The following is a 25,083-nucleotide window of genomic DNA, read 5'->3' on the forward strand; positions in this document are numbered from 1 at the left end:
TTCCCTCGTAGGACTGCTTTTAAAACATCCCATAAAATAGTTGGGGAGACTTCTTCGTTATCATTTTCAGTTAAATAGTTTGTTATATCTTCTCTAATTTGCTCTCTCAAGGGATGTAAAATACTCGTATTTAGTCTCCAAGATGTGTCTCTCTTTTCATTTCCCAATACCATTTCTAAGTACACTGGGGTGTGACCCGACAAGTCCATCACTCCTATCTCACAGTTAACCACTCTGTTGAAGTCCTTCTGAAACACAAAACAATAGTCTAATCTAGAATAGGATGGATGTGGGTGGGAGAAGAATGTATAGTCTTTTTTTTGTTGGGTTTATCTCTCCAAACATCTAGGAGCCCAAAGTCCTTTAGAATTAATTTAATATTTTTGTTGTTTTGTTTAGCTGCAAGTTGTGTGGATTTGATGAATCTAAGGACGGATTAAGTCAAATGTTTAAATCACTCGCCATTATCAGAATGCCTTGTGCTTCCACTGCAATCAGTTCAAAAATATGTTTATAGAATTTCAACTCCGAACCTGGAGGAGCATATACGTTAAGAAAAGTTGTCAAAATACCCTCCAAATACCCCTTAACTATCACAAACCTCCCCTCCTTATCCCTTTTCTCTTGAATACATTCACAATTAAGCCTGTTTGAGATTAGAATTACTACACCCCTTTTTGAGCCCCAGTACAAGAGGATGAAAACTGGTTAAATTTCCATTTCTTGAGCTTTTCATGTTCTGACTGTGATTAATGGGTTTCCTGTAAAAGTGCCACTTCTATTCCTTCTTTTTTTTAATTTAGACATAATTTTGCTTCTCTTAATGGGATTCCCCAACCCATTCACATTATAGGATACTACTCTAGTTGACTTAGCACTCTGCATTACATAAACATTTTATTTTATACTGTATCTCTTTACATGTCAAGAACAAAACAAAAGGCACACCCCTGAACACAAAACCATGAACATATGTAAGAACAAAGAATGTAGAACAAAAACATACTTTCGTGTTGACTTCCAAAAACATGACCCCTGTATTAGCTGTGTTTGGTGAGGAAAGGGCTCTTCTGTGGAAGAGTGCCCTCTTCAGCCCGCAGGCTGAATACTTTGCTGATTGGACTCTAATGTTTCATCTTGGTGGAGCAGTGTGATGCTTGAAGGAAGGGACAGGAGTGGAGACTCTGGTGTTCCATGTCTCTGATGAGACTGCTGCGATATCAGAAAACACAGGATAAAAAAAAGCCCAAACACCAGGTGAACGTACCAATGAACCGCATCAGCTGTGAGATGGCATCTGTTCTTAGTTAATAAATCACAAAAACTTTTCTCGATTTATCATTATATATATATATATATATTCTCTGGAAACCCTGGAGATGGTTGTGTGTGGAAATCCCAGTAGATACTCAGACCAACAACTATTTCTTCCTCATTCTGATGCTCAGTGTGAACTTCAGCAGGTCGTCTTCACCACGTCTCCATGACTACATGCTGCTCTGTGATTGGCTGGTTGTGTGTTTGTGTGAACAGGAAGAACAGGTGGAATCATGGTGAGCTTTCAGGGGTCTGTACAGTGTTTTTGCACATTTACAGGTGATTTTAATAACTAATGTACTTAAATCCAACAATTAGGAATATGTGTAGTTTTCTTATGAATACTTAGTTTTATTTAAAGATTTAATCTTTACATTAAAAATGACCTTTTACTTCTTTAAATGACAACTTATTTAAAATCAAGGTCACAGAAAAAGACATGAAAATCTTTAAAATGGTTCAAAACTAGAAAAATCCATCTGACAGTTATTCAGAGAGAAAATACTGAGAAATGAAAATCATTTGTTTTTAGGTTATGTACTTTAGAGAAAGCTTCAACCATTTATGAACAGATACACACTGAGACCCATGTTGTCAGACCAGACCAGACCAGACCAGACCAGGAAGAGTAAACTCAATGTTAAAAAATAAAAGAAGCTAGACTGTAAGGCTGTGGATGCCTTTCGCTGCTCTGAGTGCAGACTTCATGGCGGTTTCGATCCAGCCGTGAGGCGTGGCCGTGTGCTCCCCTGCAAAGTGTACCCTCCCCTCACTCTGGAATAACTCTCTGGCGTAGTGTCCCTGCTGATATGGCGTGAACAGGGCAAATGCTCCAAGACTATATGGATCTAAGCCCCACTTCTTCACCAGTCCTCCTGTACACAGAGGTCTGATGTACTCCCCGTGGATTTTCACCAAGTCCTCTAGAACCACAGCCATGAGCTCCGCCTGGCTCATCCCCTGGAAGAGGGTTGAATCATCGGAGCAGGTGTAGGATGCCAGCAGGGCCCCTGCAGCCGTGCCTGGAAAGCTGTGGCTGGGGTAGTAGATGAAGCGAGAGGGCAGGTCGGTGACGCTTTTCCCTCCTCTGATACCCTCTGTCTCCCAGAAGCGCTCCTTGAAGCTGAGCACCACCTTGGTGGAGCTGGTGTAATGAACAGAGCGCAGGGCCTCCATCTTGTCCCCAGACAGAGGCGGCTGGAAATCTATGAAGAGGGTGGCCTTGGCTGTGGCAGTAACCAGAGCATAGTCAGCGGTGAGGTTAGCCAGGGATCCTGAATCACGCCAGTCCTGGTAGGTTACGGTCACACCACCTCCACTTGTCTGGTTTATACGCTTCACCTTGGAGCTGAGGAGGATTGTTGCATTTAAGACCTGGTAGAAGGCCCCGGGGAGGTGGTCGAAGCCGTCAGTCACTTCAAAATACCTGAGAAAAACAACATTTAGTAAAAATCTCTTTACAAAAGTGTTTTACTTTTCATGCCACGAGGCTGAGCTGTTCAGCTCTGTCCTGCCTGGTTTTTGCTCATTAATCCACTTCATACAGTTCATATGTAAGAAAGAAAATAGACTCAGTATAGTTAAAACTGTGTAATACAACCCCAATTCAAAAAGGGTGGGACGCTGTGTAAAATCTAAACAAAAACTGAATGCATAATTCTCAAATCTCAGCTCACATTTTCTTCCCCGTAGCAGATAAACAACATGTCAGGATGAAACTGAGACGTTTCACCATGAGATGAAAATATGAGCTGATAGTGAATCTGATGCAGCAACACGTCTGGAAAAAGTTGGAACAGGAGCAACAAAAGGCTGGAAAAGTACCTGGTACAAACCAGAAACACCTGGAGGAGCATTTGACAACTAACCAGGTTAACTAGCAACAGGTCAGTAACATGACTGGTATAAAAGGAGCATTTCAGAGGCAGAGTCTCTCAGATGGAAAGATGGACAGAGCTTCACCAATCTGAGACAAACTGGATCTAAAACTGTGGAACAGTTTCGGAAAAATGTTCCTCAGACTTTGAAGATCCTCCATCTACAGTGTAGAATATCACCAGAAGATTCAGAGAATCAGAAGGAATCTCTGTGTGTTGGGACAAGGCTGGATGCTGGTGATCTGCATTAAAAGCAGACATGATTCTCTACTGGAAACCACTGCATGGACTCAGGAAGACTTCCAGAACCACTGTCTGTGGACACAGTTCACCCTGAAACCACAAATGCAGGTTAAAGCTCCATCATGCAGAGAAGAAGCCAGATGTGAACAGGATCCAGAACCAGCTTCTTCCGTCTTCTCTGGACCAAAGCTCATTTAAAATGTTCTGAGGCAAAGTGGAAACCTGGATGAAGATGTGAACTAGTTTGTGGAAAGCATGGACGGCGTGTCCTGCAGACTAAAGAGGAGAGGGAGCATCCAGCTTGTTATCAGTGGACAGGTGAAAAGCTGCATCTCTGATGGGATGGGGCTGCATTAGTGCCTATGGCGTGGGCAGCTTCCACATCTGTGAAGCTCCATCAATGCTGAAAAGTACATGGAGGTTTTAGAGCAACATCTGCTCCATCCAGACAACGTCTCTTTCAGGAAAGACCTTGCAGATTTCAGCAAGACGATGCTGAACCACATCCTGCATCCATCACAGCAGCATGGCTTCACAGGAGAAGAGTCCGGCTGCTGAACTGGCCTGCCTGCAGTCCAGACCTTTCACCAGTACACAACATCTGGAGCATCATGGAAGCAGAAATCCAACAACCAAGGTCCAGGACTGTAGAGCAGCTAGAATCCTGCATCCATCACAGCACGCAAATATGCAAAAAAATGGTTTGTATAGTTTTAAAATTGTGGATCATACATAATATAGAGTCTATTTTCTCTCCATACATAAGCTCCTGGTTGTGTATTTTGCCAAAAACAAATGACCCTCAAACTATTCCTGCCTGCCTGGTTTGCAGGTCGCGTTGTTCCTCGTCTCCTGACATCCCACCACATCATAGCACAGCATGAAAGTCCAGCTTACTCTGTGTCATCACTGATGTCAGACTGGATGTACAGCATCTCTAGCAGCGAAGTGTAGAAGAGGCTGTTTTCATTCAGGATGTCCCCGATCATCCTCAGAGCGCCACGACTCAGGTTGCCCCTCCTTTCACCAAATATTCCTGCCAGTGTGGTAAAATCAGGGTTTACGCAGGTCACAGATTCTCTGTTCTTCCAGCACTATGGTAATAAAATGTTTACCTTCACTGTGTAGGAGTCATATTTATCCAACATGGCTCTGCAGCCAGCTGCCTTAAGGTCCTCTCTCACCTGAGCACACAGGAGAATACTTAGAATTAAAAAGCAGACATGTTGAATATATAAAAGTCATACAGACCTTCCAGAGTGTCTGGCTGAAGAGCTGGGCGGCGGACATCCCCCTCTCGCTGTCATTCAGGCTGTAGTTCAGCACACTGGGGTCATTTTCCACCGTAAAGGTTTTAAGTAGAACTCCATTTACCAAATAGTAGGTGTTGATGTCATCTTGGATGAATCGATTCAGGGAAATTTGCAATTTGGAGATAAAAGAGAGCAGAATCCTGCAAAACAACCGTTCTGTATTAAATACATCATTATGCTTTTTTCCCTCTCAGGTAATACTGGTGATGAAGGATGGAGGCTATTCTCTTCATTTCTTTCCCAGGCAATCAAACTTTATTTATATGGCACTTTTTATACAAAACTGAGTGTTTTAGAATAAAAAAAAACAATAAAACAAATATCAGAAAAACAAATCCTATCCTGGCCGACCCCAAACTCTCATGTACGACATGGTTTCCGTTTAGAGGGTCATATGGGGTCATAACGGTGAAAAACTGAGAACAAAATCTGGGAAAAAAGAAAAATAATTACATTTTTTAAATCTCCAACATTTCTATCAGGAAACACCAGAGGCAGATAAATGGTTGCATGATAACATTATTACCAACTAGAAGCACGCCGAGCGTGTAGCTCCACCCAGTACCTTCTACAGTTCCAACCACCAGACCCAGGACATCAACGTGATCCGGCTCAAACCATCTCAGATTACATGATGTCATCTTTCCTTTTTTTTTTCTTTTGTTTTTCTTTTTTTGTTTTTTTTTACCAATGATCCTGGGCATTATCTGAAGTTTTTTATTTCTATTTATTTATTTTAATGATTTTTGGGCTCTAAGGGGTCAAGACTGGGCCTTTTGAGGATGTCTAAAGTATCTGGGGACTGAGCCAGATTTAAACAAGAAACCAGACCAGATCAGACCAGACCAGACCAGATCAGACCAGGCCAGCCCAGATCAGACCAGACCAGACCAGACCAGGCCAGCCCAGATCAGACCAGACCAGGCCAGATCAGATCAGATTAGACCAGGCCAGACCAGATCAGATCAGACCAGGCCAGACCAGATCAGACCAGGCCAGCCCAGATCAGACCAGGCCAGATCAGACCAGACCAGACCAGACCAGGCCAGCCCAGATCAGACCAGACCAGGCCAGATCAGATCAGATTAGACCAGGCCAAACCAGATCAGATCAGACCAGGCCAGACCAGATCAGACCAGGCCAGCCCAGATCAGACCAGACCAGACCAGGCCAGGAAGAGTCAACTCATATTAAAAATCTTAAGTCTGGGAACTGAGCCAGATTTAAGCGAGAGATTAATCAGTTTTACTAAACAGGGGCCGACAACATCAAAAGTTTTTATAAACAGCGATGCTGGAACAATGTCAGCAGGACTGGGAGACGGTTTCATCTTTCCCCACTAAGGCTAGCACATCCTGTAGGCTGGCAGGAGTACAGGTGAAGCCAGTCGAACAAACATTTACAAAGGGAAGATTAACACTGCCCTAATGTCTTGTACGTTGTTCATGGAAAATTCATGAAGTTATTCCAGTCCTCCTGAGCGTGTACAGGCTCACGAGGAGCTGAGGGTGCAACAAGGTCTTCACTGGTGCCAAACAAGCCTTTCAGGTTTTTCTTATTACAAGAAACAAGATTAGAGGAAAAGACTGAGCGAGCTGGTTTTATCAGTTCATTTAGCTGCTGCATCACGTCTTTACGGCAGAGTCTGTGCACCTCTGATTTAGTGGATTTCCACAGACGCTCCACTTTCCAGCATTTTCTCCTAAAACTACAAATGCCTTCATTCATCCACTTTTTACATGACCTGATACCACGTCTGTCTTGTGGTATTGTGTTTTTAATTATTATACAAATGTGTTGCCTGTAAACTAAATTTATTATTATTATTATTATTATTATTATTATTATTATTATTATTATTAATAATAATAATAATAATAATAATAATTAGTGAAACTGTGAAATTAAGAAAAGTCAAATAAAATCTTCTTCAAAGCACAATAAAATGAATTGGGTTTATAAAAACTAAAAGACACTCACAGCAGACTGAGGCTGTAAATAAATACAGGAAGATTTTTCCTCAAATCAAATCAAATCAATTTTATTTACACAACACTTTTCCTGCCAAAGGCAACACAAAGTGCTTTACATGGTAAAAACAATGATGCATATTAAAGTAAAAACAAGCCTTCACACACCAAAGTAACACAGCAATTTAAAAAAATAGACTTCAATTCGATTTTTCCATTGAGTGAGTTTTTCTCCCAGGCTGCTGAGAGTGGTGTGTTCAGGTGTTACAGGTGTCAGGAAAGGACGCTGACCTTTGACGTGGCTCATCTCTGTGCACATATCACTGTCGTATTGGACAAGCTCTTTCAATACTCACTTATGAAAGCTTGGGATCCTCATGGCTCCCACTTCTATGTACCAGCCCTCCCGTCTGTTCCTGAAGGTCTCCACCCGTCCTCCGATTCGGTTACTGGCTTCTATTATGGTCACCTTTTATCCAAAGAAACACATAATTATCACACTTTGTCTCCAGCATCCAGGTCGTCCTGTCAAAGTAAAAGTTATTTCCTCACTGATCATATCAACCTTGTGTCCAGCATCTTCTAAAACCTTGGCAGCAGTCAGTCCAGCCATGCCCCCGCCTATGATCGCTACATGCCGGGGGGTCTTTGCAGGAGGTAGACCTTTAGCCACGATGTCGAGGAGCTCGCCGTAGTCGGCGTCTTGGAGGCATTTGTAGAGAGGGTCTCCAGTTATCCCGCTTACAGTGAAAACCACAACTCCCACCAGAACCAGCGGAGCTGACGGATGCAGAAAATATCAAGTCAAAGCACCAGCAGCCAAATGCAGGAAGAAGGCCGTTCAAAAAATACTAATCTTTTACATGTCAGATTCATTCATTTAAAACCTACCAACTTTAAAAAGTGCCATATGAGGAATTATCCTGAGGAGAGACCCCCACAGTCTGGACCTCTTCCCTCTGCTGCAGAGACTGACACTAGGAGGGGAAAAGGAAACCTAACAGACAAGGTTTACTGAGAAGCTCAAGCAGGATAACGACGAACAAACAGAAGTTAAATAGATTCCTTCTAACTAAATCTACTTACATACACAAAAACACACACAAACACAACATTTGGTACAAAAACTAGACTAAAACAGTTAATAAATCTAAAATAAGAGGAGACTGAATGGTCATTTTTCTCCCACTCACCTTGGTCTCAGGAAATGTGTTGTATGTTGTCACAGACCCACGCATAGCTGAGGAGAAATGACCCCGGGTCCCACCGAGGCTGAGCTATCAAAGCTGTGACTGCACACACCAAGGTTTGCTGGAAAACCCGGAGGAGTCTTGTGTGCCACACTGAGGTCATTTCAGCGATGGCTGGTGTGGCTCTCGCACGTCTTCCAGAAATATTTTCCCACACCAGCTTGAGAATCAACCAGACTGAACAAATCAGATTAGTGAGGTTAAACTAGTCATCAGCATACCTCATGTTCTCCATCTTCACTCATCTCAGTATCGGACCTGAAAGAGCTCATTTGCTGACGTCCATCAAACTTAAAGCTGCATCCAAACCGAGTTTCATCTAAATGAGCATGCAGTCAACTTCTACTACCAGTCAGTGTTTTTCTAACTTCGTTTTTATTAACTTTTCTCTTTGAAGCAAAACAAAATACAAAAACATTAGAGACACTTAGGAAAACGTTTTCTAAAAAAAACAATACTTGTACATAACAGTGAAATTTGAATGAGGAGATATCTTATTGTAAAAGGCTTCGAGGATGATGCTTTATGCTCCTCACAATAGTAGCAAACAATGTTTTAGAAATCTTACCAACAAAATAGTAGAAGAATAAGAAGGTATATAGATTTGATGTGGTGATCTCATTATTTTAATGAACAAATACCCTTGAAGAAGAGACTTCTACAGGGTGCAAGAATGTAAAACTGAAGAAACACTGAAATTAAACCTTAACCCCAGAATACGTCATACTTTATGGAGACTTAATTTGGGTCTTCTAAATAATAAAATAATCAAGGAAGAAATTAAAAGTGATATAATAGAATACATGGAGGAAAATGATAATGAGGAGTTTGTGACTTAAAAGCGGTTAAAGGGGGAAGCTGATTACCAAGAGGGTAGCACTCAAAAGAGAAAGAAAAAAGAAAACCAGGTGAACTGGAAGAGGAACATAAAAATACTTTAAAATCTGATTCTATTACCAAAAATAAAAGAAAAAAGAGATGGAACTGAAAAATGATTAACTTTAGAAAAGAAAACTAAATTTCTTAAACAATCTTATTATGAAATAATAGCAGATTACCGGCTAGGAAGCTTACGAAAAAAGAACGGTTTTTAAATTCAAGACGACAAAACATCAATTCATGTATGGACCAAAAGAAATAGAGCAATTAGTCAGAAATTACTGCGAACAACTTTACAGCCAACCAGTGTGTACAGATCAACCTTCGTACACCTTCTTCCCTCCAAACAAATGATCTGCTAACAGCTCCTATAACAAGAAATGAAATAGAGAAAACGATTGGTAGACTCAAAACAAACAAGACACCTGGGAGTGATGGACTGCCATCAGAACGGTATAAATCACTTCAGCATCATTTAATCAAACATTACAGCAAGAAATTCTTCCCCCTCCTGGAGAGAAGCCATTATAACAGTCATTCCCAAAACGAGGAAAAATGTGCAGATTTAAGGCCGATATCTGCGCTCAGCGTAGATTATAAGATCTAAGATATGAACAATTTGTTCAAACAGGATTTATAGGGTCGCCAAACCAAGGATAAAATTAGGAGTCTGCATATTATAGATGACATTAAAGAATCAGAGCAGAATTAGTGGGTGTAGATGCAGAGAAAGCGTTTGATAGTGTTAGCTGCTCGTTTCTGTATGAAGGTCTAAACAAATCTGGATTCAATGCTAAAGCAGAGCAGTGTGTCAGGACACTTTACCAGCCACCTGTGGCCCGAATCAAAGTCAGTGGTCATTTCACTGAAACCATACGACTCAAACGTCCAACTCGTCAAGGATGTAGTCTCCAATTCTGCTCTAACCATCAGCACAATTTACCCCACAAAGAGAAGAAATCAAGGGAATACAGACGGGGGATGATTGTCATGTGGTACGACGTAATATGTTATGTACCAGACCCAGAAGTCTCCCCAGTTTAATTCATAAACTGGAGGTGTACGGGTTTTACTCGGGGTACAAATTATATTTGGCTAAAATAAAACTATTTGCCATCAGAAACTATGAGGAGAAGACACAACTTCAGTTGGAGCTCTGACAATATGTCCTCTCCAGGAATCACATTAACAAAAACCCTTGATAAATGATGTAAATGATGCCAAGGCGAACCAGGACATCAGGAGCCACGTTGGAAGATGGACCTGACTTCCAGAAGTGAGACTGAATGATGAACGTCCTGCCTCGTCTCCTTTACGGTTTACTGTGGAAATACCAGAAAAGTAGCTCCAAGCAGGGCACAGACTTTTTTCAAGATTCATATGGGATGGTCACTAACCGAGAATAAAATTAGAAAAACTACAAGCTGAAAGACAAAAGGGAGGAATGGCTTCAAAGATACTACCATGCCTCTCAACTAACTCCTGTATTAAACTGGGGCGATGTAAAATTAGTTTCAAAATGGAAAAATATTGAACAAATTATACCACCTAAAATCACAACAAAGTCCAACCCTGCTGGAGAGAATGTGGACATGTTAATGTAAATCATGCGCATGTCTTCTGGTTACGCTCTAAACTTGTGCCATTTTGGGATGATAAACGTTCAGTAATTGTCCAGATATTAGGCTGTGCAATTCCTAAAACATGTCTGGTGATGTACTTTGAATGAATGGGGAATAATGTTGATAAAAATGATAGATATTTATTAAAATATTATTAGCAGCCTGTAAAAAGGCTATTACTATAAAATGGTCCAGATGGGAACCGCCTACCACTAAAGAGTGGCTACGAAATGTAAAAGGAATATCTGAGATCCTGACACACAGCCTGAGGACACAAGAAGAACTGTGTCAAGAAAAAATGGAAAAATGGACACTTTACACTTTCTTCTTCTTTTTTTTTTCTTTTTATTAAGAAAATAGTTTCAGAGGTAAATTTATTTACTTGTAAGAGTGTGTGATCAGTAGACTCACCTGCCTCTGCTCATGTCCAGCACAGATAGATTTTATTTTCGACAAATAAAAGAAAAGGCATGATGGGGGAAAGGATTACTGTCATTTTCCAAAATGATGCTGTTAAGAAACTGAAAGGCTGAATACTTCAGCAGTAAAGAATCAGAAAGCTTTGTCTTGTGATTTAAAGAAAGTCTCGAAAACTAAAAAGCTACCTGAGGTCATGGGTCAGGCTTTAGTTCACATTTTACATCTATGGGAAAGCATGGCTGCTAACCTGATGAGATTTTAGGAGTTAAATCAGCCACATTAACACAGAATGTGTAAGGTTGAGCTCTCCCAACACCCTGAGAAACCAGAAGCTTAGCTTAAAATCAGCTCAATGCTTGATGTAGGAAACCAGTTTGGGGAAAGAAGAAGGCAAGAAGAAAAAGATAAAGTTAAGTTAAAAAAGTTAATATGGAACATTAATTAAAACCTTTTTGGGGAAAAAAAAGCAGTACGTAGTAGTTTGTAGTAGTTTCCTACAACTTTTTAAATTAAGTGCTTGACTTTGGAACACCATATAGGACCAGAAATATTTATATAGTTATAATAGTTGTACAAGGTACATTTCTCTATGTGATGCCAAACATAAGGAGCTCATCTGTTAGCACTGATAAAAAAATGTTATTGCATGGCCGTGAGATATTAGTATGCTAATAAGTTCATTAAACCATTAAACAACAACTTATTACTGCAGAGGAATGAGATTCATATGATCTGGTCACACATTATTCAGATGTGTTGGATCAACACCCACAGGACTAGTCAAACAAACAAATCATAAAAAATAAACCCACCTTCTTTCAATCTAAGATTTTACATATGTGGTATGATGTCGTGTGCTGCGGTGCAATGCGATGCCATGCAATGTGATGCAGTGTGATGCGATGTAGTGTGATGTAATGCAATGCGATGCAATGTGGTGCGATGCAGGGCAGTGGGCTGCATGTGATGCGATGCAGTGTGGTGCGATGCGATGTGATGCGGTGTGGTGCGGTGCGATGCAGTGCGATGCAGTGCGATGCAGTGCAGCGGGCTGCATGCAATGCGATGCAGTGCGATGCGATGTAATGCAGTGCAGTGCGATGCAGTGCAGTTGGCTGCATGTGATGCAATGCGGTGCGATGCAGGGCAGTGGGCTGCATGTGATGCAATGGGGTGCGATGCAGGGCAGTGGGCTGCATATGATGCGATGCAGTGTGGTGCGCTGGGGTGTGATGCACTGCGATGCGCTGTGGTGTGATGCGATGTAATGCAATGTGATGCAATGTGGTGCGATGCAGGGCAGTGGGCTGCATGTGATGCGATGCGGTGCGGTGCGATACAGTGCAGCGGGCTGCATGCAAAGCGATGCGATGCAGTGTGATGCGATGCGATGTAATGCAGTGCGGTGCGATGCAGTGCAGTTGGCTGCATGTGATGCAATGCGGTGCAATGCAGGGCAGTTGGCTGCATGTGATGCAATGCGGTGCGATGCAGGGCAGTGGGCTGCATATGATGCGATGCAGTGCAGTGCGCTGCGGTGTGATGCACTGCGATGCGCTGCGGTGTGATGCAGGGCAGTGGGCTGCGGTGTGATGCGGTGTGATGAGATGCAATGCGGTGCGATGCAGTGCAGTGCGCTGCGGTGTGATGCGGTGCGATGAGATGCAAGGCGATGCGATGCGATGCAATGTGGTCCGATCCAGTGCGATGCAATCTCACAAAGGAAATAAGTAACAAGTGATTATATTTTGGGGATGATCTGGATCACCATCTGTATCCAGGAATTTTTAAAGGATCTTTTACTATGGGGACATAAAGATAATTTTGCTATTAGAGCTTCTAACTCAAAAATAGAGTCCATAATTGCAGGGATAGGCTACAGCTTCCCTGCAACCCTTATTTGGACAAAAATGAAAGAACGAACAAACAAACAAATGAATGAGTATAAAAGATCTGGTAAAAGTGTTAAAAAGTACTAAAAAATATTAAAATGTTATTTATATTTTTGATTTGTATAAAGAATAAAATAATTATAAATATTTTGTATTTGGAAAGGGGAGGGTTGATGAATAAAGGTTGAAAACTGGGCTAGTGAGCATTAAACTGAGGTCAACAATAAACCTGAATAAAAAGACTTAAGTCTGATTTAAGGCCAACTTGTTCAACGTTTTGTCCAGCAGGGGGCAGCGCCGTCTTAATTCACCGTGGTTTTAAACGTAGAAGAAGAGGACGGACTGCGTGTATCCGGTGGGGAGGGCACAGGAGGGTCATTTTAAGTAATTAGTGGAACTCCGAGGAGGATTTTTACCTGCTGACCACCTCCCGTCTACATCTACAGATTTATTTCAGTGTTTGCTGCTGGTAACGTTATGCTTTTAGAAACATGTTTACACATTAGCCAACTTCTTTATTTTAGCTAGCTTGTAAATACAACATGCTTTCCCAAATCTTTGATTGGGTCCAACTTGTGACAAACTAAAAACACCTGAGAGGCTCAAACAGGTTTCGTTCTATGACCTGATTCTTTAAGGCCTGTACTTTTCTCCCTCTCGGCTCAAGTCCGACTCAGTCCTTACATGGTTGTTTCATAAGGTTGAAATGTTGCTTCCAACCAGCATTTAATTTTTACCTGCAGCACTTGAAGCAAAGCAGGAGGGGATGCCGCCTTTAGTTGGAGCTGAGCTGATCCAGACGCCGCTGCAGCTTTATCGATTCCTCCTCAGATGCTGCAGGCAGCTGCCGTCCCCAGCGATGCAGCAGCACTACCGACACGCCATACGACAGGTCAGCGCATCGCGGGTTAACTGGACACCAGGGTTTCTGGAGCTTTTTTAAAAGGACGAACCATTTCTAAACCTCCAAGATGAAATTGTTGGTGATGGTGAAATAGCACTGCATTGCACAGACTATGGATGCAGTGTAGTAATGAGTGTTTGTGTCCACAGATCACACTCCTGTCTTCCAAAGTGCCATCGCTCATGTGCAGTCTTCACACCTTGAGGGGTTCTTAGTCTGCAACAATGAAGTACAGACTGCAAGACGTCCTCTCATCCTGGTCTTTGCTTTTTGTTTCCAGGGTTACAACAGCCACGCGGATGAAGATGATCCAGAGAGGATCCAGATGATAATACAGAGAGCTGTCACAGATGCAGACTGGATTCTAGAGAAGGTAAGGATTACAGAGAAATGATGGGTTGGCCTTGTGGGTTCTTTACAAATCGTTTTTACTAATTCACAGTATACCAAGAAGAAGTGAGCTGAGGAGGGAGTCTGAGGCGGTTCCTAACATCCCAGGGTCTTCACATTATTTGCTCCTCATTGTTTTGAAGATGTGAAAAGAAAACCTTTCAGGTAATAGACTGTTGTAGAAGATGGCCTCTTACTGCAAGTGTAAATACTTTTACATTTTTATTAAATTAATTCTGTCATGAGCTGGCTGTCTCGTTGCTCCAAACAAGGTAAAGTGGGAGGTGATGGATCCAGGACAATGAAGCTGATGGACATTAAGTCATCTTTATTAAAACAATACTTGAAAGCACAATGTTTGACATGTGCTCATCTACCAACCTCTTCATAGGAAAAACATATTTATGATAAAAACAGTATTCAAGTATAAACAGCTGTGTCTTTTATAAATGAATAAATCTGAAGACAACAGAAGATAAACGGGAAAAGAGGAAAATGTTTCTTCTGTCGTGTCCAGACTGGCTGCACCAGAAGGATGGAATGAACACAACATGACTTCTTTTTCAGCTCAAACTTATTTACAACTTCATGCACATGCAGTTTTAATTCCAGCTGATAGAAAAGTAACAAAACTAGATATACAGACCAATTATTCAGTATAAATAGTATAAATAATCTTCCTTTATATAAATAGCTCCATCTTCTTTAAAGTTGCTCTCATGTTGCTGAAGCATTTGGTGTAAACGTGAGGTTTCCGAATGCTTTCAGGCTTTCCTCTCGACACGGTAAATCCTCCCAGCTGCAGCGGGAGGATGTTTTCTGATGACGCCGGAGCTTGGAATTACTTGGGAGAAGAAGCTGCAGCAGGAGCGACTCTACAGCGGGAGTCGCCCAGTACAGGCACTCTGGAAAGAAGCGTCGCTGTCGGCTCCTCACTTCTGCAGAATGAACTGGTCGATGAACTCGTTTTGCTCTGACTCCACTTTGGACAGGGCTTCGTACTCGATGCGATATCTGAAACAAGCAGAGTTTACATCACAGCGGGGAATAACGCCGGACTCAGCAGAGGGCTTCGTGTTCCTCGTACCTCTCCAGCTGCATCTTCTTCTCGGCTATGAGGGCCTGAAGCTGCTGCTGCTGGGCTTCTCTTTGTTTTTCTACCGACTTCAGTAGATTCCGGGCTCCAATTGCCTAAAGAAGTGTAGCACAGGATTTTTACTCTCATTCATTAAACTTTTATCAACCAAAAATTAAAACTCTTGATAATTAAGTCTCTTTTCCATGACTGTCTCAGCCAACTCAGTCCCAAGATACTAGAATCAAATAATATACATGTAGACATGAAAGGGGACAAGTAATACCACACGTTTAAAACACAGAGACCTCTAACACCACTGTTGTAAAAGGCTAAATAGAGACGGAACTGGTTGAACAACTATTACAAGCCAACATTTCGGCTTCTGATTTATTTAAAGCTGGTTTGAATTCATTCAACCTCTTCTTGATGAGGCCTATTTTTCTGCCTTCCATCTGAAACGATGACGTTTCTCTTCCAGCTACCCGGCTGTATGTTTAACCTTCTCTCTGAGGGGAGAGATCACTGCCGACGTGCCAGAATCAGGATATTTGTTAAACTAGCAGAAGCTGTAAAGTGGACAGAGCTGCTCTCGTGGTTTCTTACATTCACATAATTTGAGGTCTGAACTGTGTTTGGTTTGGTGGAGTCTTTTAGCTGAGTTTCTCCCGTCATGTTGCTATGCTACATGCTAGCATTGCTGCTGTCTGCAAACATCTTCTGGACTGTACGGGGTGGCAGAGATCCTGATCGGGAAGAGGTTAAGAAGAGCAGTTCCTTCAGTTTCAGCTGATTTAGCAGAGTCTTCACAGCGGTGAGGGCAGCATAATTAAATGCTTTATTACTAAGTTCAGTTAGGGCACTGAGGACAGATAACAGGAGTAGATCACTGGAATGAAGACCAGAAGTTTCAGTACTTTTTGTTGATGGATATGCTGGAAAGATTAAGATAATTTGGGAGAAGACCAAGAACAGATTAATAAATAAGAACATTTCATATTTGAGTGTATGACAGGACATAGAAAACTCTCCAACCGGTGTGTGCAGTATGCAGTGATGTGTGAGGGGTTTAAGATTTTGGTGAACAGTCTGAAGCTGAACCTGCTCAAGGCAGTAGAGATGATTGTGGACTTCAGGAGACACCCCCCTGCTCTGCCCCCCTCACAGTCCCCAGTAACACCGTGTCCGTTGAAGAGAGTTTCAGATTCCTGGGCCTGATCATCTCAGGATCTGAAGTGGGAGGAAAAGATCCTCCAGAAGGCTCAGCAGCGAATGTACTTCCTGCTCTGGAGGAACCACAGACTGCTGTCGAGCTGCTGCTGCAGGTCTGTCCAGCAGTCACCAAGTCTGTCCAGTGCTCCTCCATCACCACCAAGCAGGACCAGACCAGACTTCATGTTCTACCGCGCCTCTATTGCATACAGCGTATATTGATTTGATATTTGTAGTTGTAATTTGTATCTGTATATATTGCTTTGTATACAGTAGACACCACTAATAAGAGTCTGTTTAATCTATTACCTAATAATCCTAATACTTACACTAGAGTGACATCTGCTGGAAAAAATTCCTTGTTTCATACTTGGTGAACAAAGCTGATTTTGAACCTTTGTACACCATAGTAGACAGTATCCAAAGCATGGAAGCACTTCAAAAATGCATCCATATGTACAACATCACTATAACAGAGTTGAGACATAAAAGGGACACCGACTATTGCTGGCACTGAGCGAAAGACAGGATTTGATCCTACAGAAAAAACCCAGTTTAGTTTTTTTTTTACAGCTGCTGGACTGAGGTTTGAAAGAGACAGTATTTGTACTGACATACAGACTAAATACAGGCTGAATAATTTATTCATAAAGGGTGAGAATAGGAGCAATGGTTTGGGAGCTTTCACCTTGAATTTGACAAGATTATGAATTTTTTTCTGCTTGTTTTTGTCCTGATGCAATTTACTTTAAATAAAGATGACCCATGGATCTGTTGTGCAACCTCTAGAGTTTTATTTTTGTGGTAAGTCATGGTAAATGTACCTTCATCTTTTCTGTCTCTGCTTCTTTTGCCAATTCATCCACCAGCTCGATCAGACCACCTACAATCTTCTGAAACTGGCCAATCTCTGCAAAATAAACAGATTTGTACATCATGTAGAATTTGCAGATGTTTGGAGGGAGGCTACGTGGACTTAAAGATACTGTTTGCTTACTGTCCACAAATTCTTTGCACTCCTCCTTCAGCTCGGATGTCTTCTGGCTGACATCAGGATCCAGAACCCGCAGTTTGTTGAGCTCATCAAAATAGAAACCTGCCTCAGCTAATGGGTCTTTAGCCATGGCCGCTGGGCCTGTCACAAACCACACACAAAGAGTGAGGCAGAAATTACATGCGGGAGAAAAAAGCTGATAAACGTGACGATCTGGTGTATCTAAAAGATAAACGATGGCAGATCAACCTGTACTGGAACAGGCATGTTCACCTGATAACCTGACAGGTGTCCTGTCATAAAGTTCTCACACAGACAGCACACATCTACATCTTCCACTTAAATTAGTACCTCTTCTTTAGTATAACCAGACATGTAAACGTAACGACTGTTACCAACAGTCATTGTCTGACCATATGTACCGAGTATTCGGCCATGATCATAGCCGCTAAGTTTCCACACAGTTTGTTCACTACAGGGTTTCCTAACTACATTATCTGCTTCAGCTAATGTATCAAACTTTGCACAACTGATATGAACTTTACCCTTAATCTTAAACGGAGTCTGTTAAAATGCCTCTAGTGATTTCATGTATGGAAATTCTTCCTTACGAGGCAACCTCGGGTATTATTCCTGTCTTGTTTTTGCTAGCTTGCTCAAATAGTTAGCCCTTTGAATTAACTTAGCTAGTTAGCTGCATTATGCTAGCCTGCTCGTAAAACTAACCGAAGGGAACACACTGACCTGTTCATGCCTGCTTACGTTCCTGTGCTTGTATAGCTACATTAACTTGTAGCTGCCACGTTGAGGAACATGAATGGAAAGATTTTTACCTGTTTGTACTGCAATCACTGTGAACGCGCCGGCTCTGTTGTGTTGATGTGGCACGATAAGTAAAGTAGCGGTTGAAGCTCCGCCTCTCCCCGCTGTCAAGGAAACCAAACACTGCTGCTCGCGAGCCAGCGCGTGTCCCAGATGACGTATAAAAATTTATTAAAATAAAATAATTAATGACACTAAGAACAAAATACAAAGAACAAAACAGTTACATATCACGACGGATTAAATTTTAATTCTGATATTATGTCATTTATCCCTGCACCTTTGCCATGCCTTTGTTTAATTCGTGGTTATTTTATTTAATTTAAACGGGGATGTTTTGTTGCACTATTTTTCTTAATTATTGTTTACCTTATTTGTTTTCAAGCGGATAGATCCATAAAGAATAAAAAAGGAGGACAGGGCGGCCCTTTCTCAGGAACTCAGGACCGTGGCTTGTAATATCGGATACTTTCGTTAGATGGCAGTACTGTGCTTCCCATCATTCCAACTACGTAAACTCACTAGAAGAAGAAAGAGTTTAACTTTTCATACTTTTTTACTGTTTAAATTTTGACAAATATCTGAGTATTTCTTTCTCTCGACGCTAAAGATAAAGTGACAACACGAGGAAGGCGGTAAGTAGCCGTCAGTGGGAAATGACCTATAATCCTGCTGGATGTGGACCAGGCGACGCATTCCATTGAGAAATCTTAACTTTTGTGTAGTTAGATCTGATAACCTATTCCTATGCTGTTTTTAGTTTCTGTCCGTTCTTGATATGTGAAAAAAGAACATCACGCGTCCTCGCATTTGGATTAGTTTTTCAGTTCACCAGATTCGTAGGTTTTAGTTTGTTTTAGCTTCAGAGGAAGTTTCAGCATTAGCTAACGTTAGCCTAACGCATTAACGCAGGAAGTTTCTTAAAGAGCGTTTACCACAGCTAAAACAGGTTTTAGTGTTACATTTTAGTGGTAAAATATTGACCAGACGAAATAAACGAGCAGAATGACACCTGGTTGGAAAATAGAACCAGTTCACTGTTGATTTACTACTTAGTCAACTATTACGTACAGTTGGCTAATTGGTGAGGAGTTGATCACATCACCATAACTTGTGTGTTTATTTGGTGTGAGCGGTTCAACACAAGCCATGGATAGGTACGTTTACGGTTAGTCCGTGGAAATTTGAAGTTGAAACCAAATATTTGTCAGATAATACTACTACACCGAAGAGATGACGTAACTGGACATCTCAGGTGGGTTCAAGCTAGCTGTTAAGAGTTAGCAACTGAATCTTCTGTTAATTACACAATCAGGCATCTGCCCAAAATAGTAGACTTTTCCTCATCCATGAATGTGTTCCTCTTTCTGTTTCTTTAGTGTCTGACCCAGCCACTTTCTATTGTATGGGAAGGGTCACAAAGAGAAAGCTAACAGTATGGTGGGTGTCCTGCTTTTACATTCACCAACACAGACTTTCTTCATGTTGCTCATAGAAAGTTTCTTGGCTCTGTTTTCCAGGTATGATCTGGAGCAGTGAGAGGTTGTGGCGACCTCATCAGTAGCTGTCACCACGGCGGGGGACCTCCGGACCTCTGTCTGCAGAGTGGTCATCTACCTCCAAAGGGACATGTCTGGGGAAAGCGTCCTTCCCCATCACCACAGCCAGTCTGAACCCACCTCTCCAGCTCCCCCCCTGGCTTGTCCCAAGACCAAGGCCTGCAGTTACAGAGGAGCAGTGGGCCTGGGCAACACATATGTCCGGCTTAATGTTGGAGGGATGCTGTTTTACACCACACTACAAGTGCTAACCAGGCAAAACTCCATGCTGAAAGCCATGTTCAGTGGGAAGAAAGAAGTATTCACAGACAAGGAAGGTTAGCCTCTCTGAGGTCAATTTAGCTGGTATCGTTATTGTAGTTTTACCTTATTCATATTTTATTTAACACGTATATTGAGGATAATTTATGCAAATACTAACACAACAACCTCAAATAGTTACTCTTTAGTTTTCTGAAAATTTCTCCAAAATGTGTGGCTCCCTGTTGGCCCACTGAGCTGTCTTGTCTTGACTTCCTGCGATGGTTTCATTCTAAAAGCCGATTGTTTCCATTTAGGGTGGATCCTGATTGACCGTAGTGGGAAACACTTTGGCTGCATCCTGTGTTACCTGCGTGACGGCACTGTCATCTTACCCAAAGGCCGTCAGGCTCTTCAGGAGTTGCTGGCTGAGGCAAAGTACTACCTCATCCAAGGCCTTGTAGAACTTTGTCAAAACACCTTGCAGGTCAGTTGTAACATACAGGCTAATGCGTAAAGAGACTGCCTCACCTGTCATGATAAAAAAGAAAAGTACATAAAATAAATAATATTTTCCACTGATGTGTTAAAAATGCATTTTCAGTGTGACTACACGTTTTTGACATTTTATTAAGTAAAAATCACTTAATTTGAGGATTTCCCGATCAGATCCAGGTGAGGCGGTGGCGAGCGGCCTCTCCTCTGACTGGTGATTCAGTACAAACTGGGTTCATGACGCGTTTCTGTTCCTCAGCATGTCGCCAACATGAACTTTACAGAAATACTTGTTATACACCATGACTCTCCACAGTCTGTGTAATGTCTTTAATGTGTGTGTGAGAGAATTATTCCTGCTCAGTGTTGTTGGGGTAGTTACTCTAAAAAAGTAATTAGTTACTAGTTACTCATTACTTCTGTAAATTGTTCTGAAATTACTCGTTACTGCATTTGAAAAGTAACGCCACTACTTATTACTTTACCATTTCTTAATTCACCGTGTAGACATGGACAAACATCGCTGCCTGTCTGCAGAGTGTTTACTGTCTATTGTAAACAAAATGGTTTTAAACCACAAGAACAGCGTCCCTGTCTGTGGGAAGAAACGGACACACTGGTCTCATCATCATTTTATCTAGTATTTTTCTAAACCTGGGCGATTCAGTAGTCGACAGGGTTTATATATCAGCTATGCAGGGGTGGGTCTAGAAAAGTTCTGGTGGGGGGCCAGGAGCACTGACCAGGGGGGGCACAGATGAGACATTTTTTAGGTCTAGGTTTTTTTTTATGAAGTATTAAACTGATTATTACGACTAAAGTGATTATCTGATGTAAAAAAAAAAAAAGTTAAGAAAAACTAGTAAAACTAGCCGCCAATCACGTGTTTAGCCAGCAGGTGTTTACTTTGGGTGATGCTGCTGTAGGACTTTTATCACGGCTGCACACACACCTACACTTCAATGATAAAAGAAAAATCCTGTTTTTATCCAGATCATCAGTTTTATCAAGAGTTTCTTCATCAATGTCGGCTGTTTAACTTCAGTCGTCATATCTGCTGGTTTTAGGACAGAAATTATCACCATGGAAACGGTTGGTGAGATGAAGATATATGAATTCTGCATTATGATCTAGAACATGGTAGAGATGATTTAGAACCACATATAAGCTGCGTCTCAGTTCTGGTCTGCACGGTTCGAAGTGCTGATTCGTCGGCTACATGAGTCGTCGTGGGCGCCAAGCACTGTCCCAGTTCAGAGGAGCCTCCAGATCCACCCTACCAATCTGTACTTTGGCTTTAAATGAAGGCTGCTGGTGATGCATCCTTCACGGCCTCTTTCCTCCCAGAATTTATTGCACACAAGATGTGGGCGAATGAGCAACACAGCTCAGAAGAGTACGTTTTATTTTTGTTTGTTTTTTCTTTTAAACCACACTTTTGTAGAAATGTAACAACCAAGTACATAGAAAACATGTTTGTTAAACGGTGGCATTAAAATTCTGGAATATTTGATATTCGTGGATTTTTAAGGGGTTAATGAAAAGTCTACTGGCTGGGGAAAAAAACACCCGCAGTTCCTTTTTTGTTTTTGTTTTTTTACATTATTACTCGGTCGGTTTAACGTTATGCAAACAGTAATTTCAGAGATTTAAGTCATTCAGCGTCCTACGTTGCTGCTGTGGGAAATTCTCTTCGGCTAGGTGGCCGTCCCATTTCACAAATGTTAAGCTGACTTTGGCGTGTGAAGACTACGTAGGACACTCCGTAGCCTACGTAGTCTTCGCACTCCGAATTGTATCGACCCTAAATTGGGACACAGCTATAGACGTATATTACATGCTGCATTTACTGACCATTGGACATCTGACGTTTACCCTAGGGAAGGGCAGTTAACAGTATTTGTAGCATCGGCTCGTTCTGGTGACAGAATGCAGTAAAAACGGGCAAATTTCAGGCATTGTCGCAAAAAGTGATTATGATCAGTTTGAAAGCTGTGATCATTTGACAGCCCGAATATTTACCAAAGTTAAGACGTGGCAAGGACCTGATTTATTTTTTATTTATTTTGTTATTTTATCATATGTTTGGATTTTTTGGCAAAACCTTTGAATTGGAAGATCCTGTTATTTTCCGCATGCCTGTATAATATATGTATAAATATATTTTTCAGAAAGTAATAATATGCAGTGTAAATTATATTTCTTCTTGACAGGGCAATAAAGAGCAACCCCTGTGTGTTATACCTGTGATCACCTCCCCGAAAGAAGAGGAGCGGCTCATCCAGTCCTCCTCTAAGGTAAATGAAACATCGGACCACTTTAAGTAATCTGGTAATAAGGCATATAGTAGAATTTTTAAAATGAATTAGTTTAATTTATTTTCAGCCTGTAGTGAAGCTGGTGTACAACAGAAGCAACAACAAATACTCCTACACCAGGTGAGACAACCCTCCTTCCTCCAAACACTCGCTGCTTGTCTTAAACAGCTGAGATTTTATAATAAAGAAAGCTCCAGACTTCATCCTTTAAGTTTTTGGTTCTGGTCTCTGCAGCAACTCTGACGACAACCTGTTGAAGAACATCGAGCTGTTTGACAGGCTGTCTCGCAACTTCAACAGCCGCGTCCTCTTTATGAAGGACGTGATCGGAGATGAGATATGCTGCTGGTCCTTTTACGGTCAGGGACGCAAGCTGGTCGAGGTGTGCTGCACCTCCATCGTCTACGCCACAGAGAAGAAGCAGACCAAGGTAAGCCACGCAAAACGGCTGACTACGGAAAGAAGGAATCTTGTATGTGTGAAACTGATGGGGCCTTTTTTAACTGGGTTTATATCCCACCTGTATAATGCAGACATCTTTGCTACGTGTGTGACTGTGCAGGAAGATTAAAAAAGTACCCCCTACAGCAGATGTCCCCAACCCTGGTCCTCAAGGCCCACTATCCCGCAGGTCTTGGGTGTCTCCCTGCTGCAACACACCTGATTCAAATTAATGGCTCAGCAGCACACTTGTGCAGAGCTTGTCAGAAAGCCGTTTAATTTGAATCAGGTGTGTTGCATAGGAGAAAGATCCAGTACCTGCAGGACACCGGCCCTCGAGGACCAGGGTTGGTGATCCCTGCCCTAGAGAAATAGGAAAAATCCTGTCTTTCCTTACTTCATTATGTTACTGATTAATGCATCCTGACACATGAAAACTGAGTACGTTGAACCCGAGTTCAGGAAAGAAAGAGCGGTGATTCTGTTACCATGGTAACGGAAGTGAACCTGATGGCTGGCAGGTTTTCTAGGAAAATAAACCCTGAGTTTCTACCTGTCCTCCCACCTGAAGCATCAGCCTGGGACAAACGGGACATATCTGCAGACTGTTCCTGTCATTCCTTCCTTTCTAAGCTGATCAGCTGATTGATTCTTCAGCTCCAACTGAGTAAAACTCAGTTTATTTGAAAGCAGTTTTTGCTGTGATTGACTTTAATTACATCAGTGATTCAGAGGGGAACTGAGTTACAAGCTGAAACTTTACTATGAGCTGTGATTTGTTCTGCCTCAGAGCGACAGCTTGTTGATGAATTGAAGTGTGTCCTGTCTCAGGTGGAGTTCCCTGAAGCCCGGATCTACGAGGAAACCCTGAACACTATGCTTTATGAGACCATGCCGCTGCCCGACAACTCCCTGCTGGAGGCCACTCGCCGGAGCTACAACAACTGTGGTTCTCACAGCGAGGAAGAGGAGGGGCCCGGAGGAAGCGAGCTACGTGAGCGCGTCCGTCGCATTCACGTGAAGCGGTACAGCACGTACGACGATCGGCCGCTCGGACACTGAGGCCATGAAACACGCTGGACGCTGGCTTGTTTTTCCACCATGAAATGTTCTGAAGCTCATCTCCATCTTTGTGTGACCGTACTCTCTCTGTCACATCTCCAAGTAGTGGCCTCGGTTTAATGACTTCCTCCACTCGAGCGTCTGATTCCAGATGTGATCACATGACTGTCGGAGGATCCAGAGCAGCTGCTCCACAAACACACAGAATGTGTCTTTTATGGAATTCGATTTAGTACTGAAGGAGAAAATCACTAACATGCACTGTTAATAAAATACTGTGTGAATGAAAAGTTCCAGCCTGCACCAGCACACAGCTGGTTTCACATTTACTGGCTGTACTTTTCACATGTTTGCAGCCTGTTTACGAAAGACGTGCCGGTTTTAGTTTGAATGAGTTGATGTGCCTCTGATACTAAGATGCTGCTCACCACCCTTCATCCTACCAGCTGTGAAGATTAAAGTTATTGTTATTCCCACGTTTCTGTGTTTTTCTTTTATTTTCGGGGGGAATCCAGCTGCAGCTGCAGCCAGATCTGCTGGTATTTATTTACTTCCATTTCCTAATTTACTTCCACGACTCTGCTGAATGTACCTTGCTGAAGTTCATGTGATTCATACTGACTCTGCTCAGGCCGTCTGTGAGGAGAAACTGAGCTTTTACATCTATAAATGCAGCAGACCAATAAAAGCAAAAACTTTTCAGATTTTGTCCCCCGAAACAGTTTGCTTGATGTTAACGGTGGGGAAAGTTCAGATATGATTTAGTATGGCCTCTCATGTTTCTTTAC

General features: G+C 42.0%; 4 protein-coding genes across 10 annotated transcripts; 2 read left to right on the forward strand and 2 right to left on the reverse strand.

The window, feature by feature from the left end:
- Positions 1–1,957: 1,957 nt before the first annotated feature.
- il4i1 (interleukin 4 induced 1) lies at positions 1,958–7,690 on the reverse strand. The gene is given in 8 exon segments (XM_041995115.1): positions 1,958–2,743; positions 4,335–4,456; positions 4,459–4,473; positions 4,553–4,621; positions 4,689–4,890; positions 7,077–7,189; positions 7,286–7,500; positions 7,612–7,690. Coding segments are annotated over 8 exon segments (1,524 nt in total). The 5' UTR covers positions 7,631–7,690; the 3' UTR covers positions 1,958–1,974.
- Positions 7,691–13,123: 5,433 nt separating this feature from the next.
- lyrm9 (LYR motif containing 9) lies at positions 13,124–14,978 on the forward strand. 5 transcript variants are annotated; one of them, XR_006011651.1, is made up of 5 exons: positions 13,124–13,421; positions 13,527–13,675; positions 13,968–14,060; positions 14,130–14,242; positions 14,846–14,978. XR_006011651.1 is itself a non-coding variant. In XM_041995522.1 (4 exons), exons 2-4 carry the CDS (start codon positions 13,550–13,552, stop codon positions 14,145–14,147), a joined length of 237 nt encoding a protein of 78 aa, XP_041851456.1. In that variant the 5' UTR covers positions 13,124–13,421; positions 13,527–13,549; the 3' UTR covers positions 14,148–14,322. The 5 variants fall into 5 exon arrangements, 4 of the variants coding, with proteins under 4 accessions (XP_041851456.1, XP_041851457.1, XP_041851459.1 ...); XM_041995522.1 differs by lacking the exon at positions 14,846–14,978 and having other exon boundaries at positions 14,130–14,322; XM_041995523.1 differs by lacking the exon at positions 14,846–14,978 and having other exon boundaries at positions 13,124–13,252; positions 14,130–14,322.
- On the reverse strand, positions 14,389–18,292 carry ift20 (intraflagellar transport 20 homolog (Chlamydomonas)). Of its 3 annotated transcripts, none has more exons than XM_041995519.1 (5): positions 18,192–18,292; positions 17,362–17,505; positions 17,189–17,274; positions 15,165–15,268; positions 14,389–15,091 (listed from the first exon to the last, which is right to left on the reverse strand). In XM_041995519.1, the coding sequence occupies exons 2-5, from the start codon at positions 17,486–17,488 to the stop codon at positions 15,010–15,012; spliced, it is 399 nt and encodes a 132-aa protein (XP_041851453.1). In that variant the 5' UTR covers positions 17,489–17,505; positions 18,192–18,292; the 3' UTR covers positions 14,389–15,009. The 3 variants fall into 3 exon arrangements, with proteins under 3 accessions (XP_041851453.1, XP_041851454.1, XP_041851455.1); XM_041995520.1 differs by having other exon boundaries at positions 17,362–17,499; positions 18,192–18,277; XM_041995521.1 differs by lacking the exon at positions 18,192–18,292 and adding an exon at positions 18,103–18,171 and having other exon boundaries at positions 17,362–17,499.
- A 371-nt stretch (positions 18,293–18,663) lies between these two features.
- On the forward strand, positions 18,664–24,771 carry tnfaip1 (tumor necrosis factor, alpha-induced protein 1 (endothelial)). The gene is made up of 9 exons (XM_041994569.1): positions 18,664–18,815; positions 19,392–19,435; positions 19,560–19,620; positions 19,701–20,056; positions 20,297–20,466; positions 22,688–22,771; positions 22,860–22,912; positions 23,027–23,222; positions 24,065–24,771. Exons 4-9 carry the CDS (start codon positions 19,810–19,812, stop codon positions 24,293–24,295), a joined length of 981 nt encoding a protein of 326 aa, XP_041850503.1. The 5' UTR covers positions 18,664–18,815; positions 19,392–19,435; positions 19,560–19,620; positions 19,701–19,809; the 3' UTR covers positions 24,296–24,771.
- The last annotated feature ends 312 nt before the right edge of the window (positions 24,772–25,083 follow it).

The sequence above is a fragment of the Melanotaenia boesemani genome, chromosome 9 (assembly GCF_017639745.1).
Source record: "Melanotaenia boesemani isolate fMelBoe1 chromosome 9, fMelBoe1.pri, whole genome shotgun sequence".
In the NCBI taxonomy this organism is placed as follows: Eukaryota; Metazoa; Chordata; class Actinopteri; order Atheriniformes; family Melanotaeniidae; genus Melanotaenia; species Melanotaenia boesemani.

Excerpts from the sequence above, each read along its gene's own strand:
- lyrm9 (XM_041995522.1), top strand. The coding sequence starts at position 13,550 with ATGCCGCCTTTAGTTGGAGCTGAGCTGATCCAGACGCCGCTGCAGCTT. Across the intron at positions 13,676-13,967 it reads ACCGACACGCCATACGACAG|GGTTACAACAGCCACGCGGA; the intron begins GTCAGCGCATCG and ends TTTTGTTTCCAG.
- ift20 (XM_041995519.1), bottom strand. The coding sequence starts at position 17,488 with ATGGCTAAAGACCCATTAGCTGAGGCAGGTTTCTATTTTGATGAGCTC. Across the intron at positions 17,275-17,361 it reads GTGCAAAGAATTTGTGGACA|AGATTGGCCAGTTTCAGAAG; the intron begins GTAAGCAAACAG and ends TTTATTTTGCAG. Across the intron at positions 15,269-17,188 it reads CAGAGACAGAAAAGATGAAG|GCAATTGGAGCCCGGAATCT; the intron begins GTACATTTACCA and ends ACACTTCTTTAG.
- tnfaip1 (XM_041994569.1), top strand. The coding sequence starts at position 19,810 with ATGTCTGGGGAAAGCGTCCTTCCCCATCACCACAGCCAGTCTGAACCC. Across the intron at positions 22,913-23,026 it reads AACAAATACTCCTACACCAG|CAACTCTGACGACAACCTGT; the intron begins GTGAGACAACCC and ends TGGTCTCTGCAG. Across the intron at positions 23,223-24,064 it reads CAGAGAAGAAGCAGACCAAG|GTGGAGTTCCCTGAAGCCCG; the intron begins GTAAGCCACGCA and ends GTCCTGTCTCAG.